We start from the raw sequence: 6,052 nt of genomic DNA on the forward strand, positions 1-6,052 counted from the left end.
AACACATCACTGGAAACATGGCTGCATGTTCTCTGACTTTTTTTTATCAGATTTAGTGCTGAGTTCAGATAAAGTCATGATAGTGGGAGACTTTAACATTCATGTTGACGTGGACAACGACAGCCTCGGTTCTACTTTTAGCTCATTATTAGATTCTATAGACGTTTCTCAGAATATAAATAAACCCTGTCACCGTGGTAACCACACCCTGGATCTGGTTCTGTTATATGGAAACTGAAAATGTCATAGTATTTCCTTAAAACCCTGTTTTGTCGGACCACTTCTTATTAACATTTGAGGTTACAATAATGGACTACAATATGGGAATAAATCCCACTGCAGTAGATGTCTGTCAGATAATGCCATGGCCAAGTTTAAGGAAGCAGTTACATGCTTATCCTCTTCGATGCCGTGTGTTAAAGGAGTAGAAGGCATCTACATTGATCTTAGTCCCACACAAGTGGATCATCTGGTAGAAAACACTGCAGTATCTCTGCTACAACTCTAGATGATGTCGCCCCTCTGAAGAAGAGAGTAATGAATCAGAGGAAGTTGTCTCCATGGTACAACTCAGAACTACGCTCTGCTAGGCAGCGACTAGACAGCTGGAAAGGAAATGGAGTTCCACTAATTTAGAAGAATTTCACCTGGCCTGGAAGGATAGTCTAATATTATATAAGAAAGCTCTTTGTAAGGCCAGAACTTTATATTATTCATCATTAATAGAGGACAAGAACAACCCCAGGTTTCTTTTCAGCACTGTAGCAGGCTGACAAAGAGTCACAGTTCTGTTGAGCCCTCTATTCCTTCAGCTTTCAGCAGTAATGACTTCATTAACTTCTTTACCACTAAAATTCTTGCTATTAGGGAGAGAATCGGGCAGACCCTTCCTGACACCATCACTGATGTGATGTTAAGCACAGCAGCCCTGGAAGCAACTGTAGGACCAGATGTAAACTTGGAACGTTTCTCTCCTGTTAAGCTCTCTGAGTTAACTAGAATTATTTCTTCATCTGGATCCTCTAGCTGTCTGTTAGATCTCATCCCAACTAAAGTTTTTAAGGAAGTCTTCCCTTTAATTAATACTTCCATATTAGATCAGATCAACCTATCTATTGTAACCGAATGAAATTAATCTTTCAGACAAACAAGAGTTAGTTATGGAGTTCCACAAGGCTCAGTGTTAGGCCCAATAATTTTTACTTTGTACATGCTTCCATTAGGACATGTCATCAGGAAGCACTGCGTAAACTTCCATTGTTATGCAGATGACACTCAGCTATATATTTCTATAAAACCAGATGAAACTAATCAGTTAGTAAAACTTGAAGCCTGTCTAAAAGACATAAAGGCCTGGATGACCAAAAACGTCCTGTTTCTAAATTCAGACAAAACGGAAGTTATTGTACATGGTCCGAAACACCTCAGAAACTATTTCTGTAATCACTTAGTTACTCTAGATGACATTGTCCTGGCCTCCAGCAAAACTGTGAGGAGCCTTGGAGTTATATTTGATGAGGATTTGTCCTTTAGCCACCATATAAAGCAAATCTCCAGAACTGCCTTCTTTCATCTACGTAATATTAATAAAATCAGGAAAATCCTTCCTCAGCGTGACGCAGACAAACTCATTCATGCATTTGTTACTTCTAGGCTAGATTATTGTAATTCCTTGCTGTTAGGATGTCCAAATTACTCATTTAAAACCCTGCAGCTGATCTAAAATGCTGCAGCAAGAGTACTGACTGGATTTAGCAAGAGAGATCATATTTCTCCAGTTTTAACTTCTCTTCACTGGCTTCCTGTGAAATCAAGAATAGAATTTAAAATTCTCTTGATGACTTACAAAGCCCTACATGACCAGGCTCCATCATATCTTAGAGATCTTATAGAACCATATAATCCTAGCAGAGCACTTCTCTCTCAGTACGCTCGTCTACTTGTGGTTCTTAGAGTTTACAGAGCCTTCAGTTTTCAGGCTCCTCTCCTGTGGAACCAGCTCCCAGTTTGTGTTCGAGGGGCAGAAACCCTCTCTAGCTTGAAGATTAGACTCAAAACGTTCCTTTTTGATAAAGCCTATAGTTAGGGCTGGCTCGGGTAGACCTGAACCAACCCTTAGTTATGCTGTTATAGGCCGAGGCTGCTGGGGGACCTCGTTACATGCTGAGCTTCTTTTCTTTCCTCCTACTCTTTAACTGACTCATACTTCACCATCCTTTTTGCTCCCATATATTTTTCTTATTGTCTGTTGTCTCCATTCAGTTCCCTCGCTTGCGTAGTTTCTCTTCTTTCTTTTGCAGATGTCCCGCCATGGAGCTGCATGTCTCCACCAACAGTTATTATCTTCTATCTCTATGCTGTCCTTTTCTCTCTCTGCTCTCCTCTCACCCCAACCGGTCGAGGCAGATGGCCGCCCACCTCTGATCCTGGTTCTGTCGGAGGTTTCTTCCTGTTAAGAGGGAGTTTTTCCTTCCCTCTGTTGGAGGTTTTTCTCCCTTAAAGAGGAGGTTTTTTTTTCCCCTAGCTTACGTGGGAATTGTTGAATTGTTGAATTGTTGGATTTCTCTGTCTAATATTGTAAAGACTTGCTGGAAGGACTTTAATGTGTTAAGTGCCATGAAATAACCTGTGTTGTGATTTGGCGCTATATAAATAAAGTTGAATTGAATTGAATTGAATTTTTACACAGTAGTAGGACTGTGGATTTATTTCAATAAAATTTGGATTTGGATTTGCAAGTTTTGCACAGCCTGAATGGAGAAGAGGAACAAATCATATAATGTATCTGTTATGTATTAACCTTTACGTTAAGGGTTATGTGTCATTATAGTAAAATCATGTGATCTGGAACTGCTCACCTTTTCTACAGGAAGACACAGAGGATGGCTAAAAACACAAAAACAAAAAGTATTTTTCTAATGTCTGATCTTGATGTACCTGCGAAAAAAACAGAAACTGAAACATAACTGTTGTGAATTATATTATCAGCCAAAAAAATGAAGTAAAAAACAATCCTCAGGACAGGTCACTGACAGTTTTATGCTTGTTGGAAAAATAGTGTCTCTTCAGTGCAACACAATTTTTATGATATTAATATAATTTTGTGAATGTGTTGGAACCAACCACACCAAAGATCTTTTACCTTGGCCGTTCATTTTTGATTGCGATTGACAACAATACTTTAAAGATCTTGTTTGAATAAATCTCTGTTGTCACTTATTTGTTAATAAGGTACTTTCACACATGGATTGTTTAGTTGTTTTAAACTCAGACATGTTTGCTTCCTGAACAAATCATTAAAATGTACTTTACTGAATACATATTTATTATACTTAAAGAAGGCTGAAGCTACAGTGAATGGATGTGTTTGTAGGAGAACGAGCACAACAGACCTGCCACTACAGTCAAAGATACGGTGGAGTTCTGGCGTCCTCTTCTGTTCTGGGCTTCACAGTAATAACTCCCACTGTGCTCAGGTCTGATGTCACTGATAACGAAGATCTGTCCTGAAGCTATTGGTGAGTCTTCATTCTCCTTGTACCAGGTGTAATTAGCTACTGGGTTAGCATCACTGCTACAGGTCAGAGTCACTGAACTGCCCTCCACTATCTCACCAGAGTGACTCACTGAAACAGTGGAGATCTCTGGACCATCTGGAAGATAGAACATAGATTTTTACAAATTGAGATATGTTGCACCATCTGGAGCTTTGGGAAGAGCTCTCATGATGGATCTTACGGTGTGAGTGCCCTGAACAACATTTATTGTAGATGCCATTATTCATAAAGTGCCTCTTAACAATCTACAGGAGCTGATCAGTGAACCACAGCTGCAAACTGTGAATGTGAAGGAAGCAGATAAAATATGGAAAAGCTTTTCTCGGTTTGATTGAGGAAACAAATGGGACAGATTGAAAATATTTTTGCTTTGTTTTAAAATATGTATTTTTTACTCACATTTCACATCAACAAACACGTATTTAGATGTCCTCTCCCCGAGCTCGTTCTCAGCTTTACAGTAGTACTCTCCAGAGTCAGAAGACTTGATGGATCTGAAGAAGAGCTGTGTGTCTTTACTGATCGGTGTTTGGTTCATTGTGTACCAGGTATATTTAATTTTGGGATTAGCATCACTACTACAGGTCAGAGACACTGAACTGTCCTTCATAATGTCACCAGGACGGCTCATCAACGTGACAGGAACCCTCGGAGGATCTGGAGATCAACATTCACTGATATAAGTATGTTTGGTGTTATGATAGAATATTTTATAGTTTACCACTATCGAGGTACTCACGACCTTTGATGCTGATCATGTTAGATTTATGTCACAGTTCTGTATATATAATAATGTGGGATTTTCTACACATAGACATTTTTAGTCTAATTATTGAAGAAGAAAGAGCAAGTGATACTGGCCTGTTTCATTCTGTTTCCTTCCCATCTGGTAGTTTCCTTGTTCTGTACTATAATTAATGCTGCTGAGTCTACAGTTTTCTTGACTGTGAAAATAACTGGAGAGGGAGTGAACATTCAGTTGATTCCAAACCTGCACATTCATGTTCAGTCTTGGAAATCAGTGTTATAGTCACTGTTTCTCATTGAATTGCATTGTGAGTCACTGTGTAACAAACATTAAATAGAATTCCTTTAACAGAAAAAAGCCAATTCATTGCAATTTTGAAATCATTTGTTTAAAGGAGCATTGTGTAGGATTTTGTTTTATCGTGGAGGCTGCAGGTTGCAACCACCCAAACAAGCTTAGCCTCATCCTCGCCATTCAATAACATAAAAGAATCTACGGTGGCCGCAAAAGTCGCAATAAACGTGACGGGCTGATTCCAGAGCCAGTGTTTGGTTTGTTCCTTCTGGGCTACTGAAGGAACAAGACAACAACACACATCTCTGTCACTATAACTTTTCTCCCTTCAAACTAGAGGGTACGCTGCTGCCAACAATATACATATCAACACCATGTACAATCCGTTACTTTCAAATGTACATTATCTTACCTAATGCTTAAGCGGTCTATATGCGAGGGAACAACAGCACACTCTTAAAGGAAACTCATCAGTTTTCTTTTTTTTTCAATATGCAAATGCTCCATTTGTTTAAAATTGTATCTACTTTTCCGCATGCTAAACTTCACTTATATGTTAACGCTTGTGTATTAAAATGACCACACCAGTTAATACTACAGAAGCTTGTCACTTTGTGTTCACCTGTGACAGTCAGCATTGTTCCTGGTGACCTTCTTGTCCTCTCACTTCTCTGAGTTTCAAATGTGAAGCAGTATTCTGCTGAGTCGCTCTCTCTCAGGTCAGTGATTCTCAGAGTGGGACGTCCTCTGTCTGATTTGAGGAGCCGGGCTCGAGCTCCCAGCTGGGAGTCTTTCCTGAGGTCCTCAGGCTGCGTGTACCTTTGCCAGTGATGTACCAAACGGTACCAGAAGTTTGATTTCATATAATCGTGGCCGCTGTATGTGCAAGAAATGTCCACTGATGAGCTTGTGAAGGCACAAATTTAAAGATAACATTGTTGAAAAATACAAATCGCAATAGATTTACAGAGATCAACTGCTGTGGTTCATAAATGTTGAGCATTTGGAGCTAAATTCTGTAGCTTCCAACAAAATGTTACGTGTTATTGCTTTCTAAGGATCAGTTGTTTGGAGAGAGACTGCTGCAGAAATAAGTGGTTTAATACGTGGGTGCAACACAAAGGAAGGATGAAGTAGAAACAATAAAAGTTCTGAATATGGACATGGCTAAAACTTCTTCCTGCTCTTCCTGCAAAGAGCTAGAAAAAAGGACAATATGGGATATTTGCTGAAAATACCAACATATGTATTTAGCTCAGGAATTTGATTCTGTTTCTTCACGGCTAATCTGTCATACTGTGGAATAATCGCTCGAGTTGTGAGCAGACCAGAGGTGTGGCTGCTCACACTGTCAAGAAGCAGCAGTGGAAGAGATTCTAGTCCGCTAACAACTTTAACACAACATATTCAGAGAATTTTATCAGAGATTAATTCTCTTTCAAAATATCGGTGT

General features: G+C 39.4%; 1 protein-coding gene across 1 annotated transcript; it reads right to left on the reverse strand.

The window, feature by feature from the left end:
• Positions 1 to 2,863: 2,863 nt before the first annotated feature.
• LOC138208750 (B-cell receptor CD22-like) lies at positions 2,864 to 4,315 on the reverse strand. The gene is made up of 4 exons (XM_069166852.1): positions 4,279 to 4,315; positions 3,957 to 4,214; positions 3,393 to 3,653; positions 2,864 to 2,886 (listed from the first exon to the last, which is right to left on the reverse strand). The coding sequence occupies exons 1-4, from the start codon at positions 4,313 to 4,315 to the stop codon at positions 2,864 to 2,866; spliced, it is 579 nt and encodes a 192-aa protein (XP_069022953.1).
• Positions 4,316 to 6,052: the final 1,737 nt, after the last annotated feature.

Source organism: Embiotoca jacksoni, unplaced genomic scaffold, assembly GCF_022577435.1.
Source record: "Embiotoca jacksoni isolate LCO1_2020_lvr unplaced genomic scaffold, fEmbJac1.0.p SCAF_4, whole genome shotgun sequence".
Classification (NCBI taxonomy): Eukaryota; Metazoa; Chordata; class Actinopteri; family Embiotocidae; genus Embiotoca; species Embiotoca jacksoni.

Bases quoted from the DNA above. Each gene is read 5' to 3' on its own strand.
- LOC138208750 (XM_069166852.1), bottom strand. From the start codon at position 4,315: ATGATCAGCATCAAAGGTCGTGAGTACCTCGATAGTG. The intron at 4,215-4,278 runs GTAAACTATAAA...GTTGATCTCCAG, and splicing joins TCGTGAGTACCTCGATAGTG to ATCCTCCGAGGGTTCCTGTC. The intron at 3,654-3,956 runs GTGAGTAAAAAA...TCTATCTTCCAG, and splicing joins CGTGTTTGTTGATGTGAAAT to ATGGTCCAGAGATCTCCACT.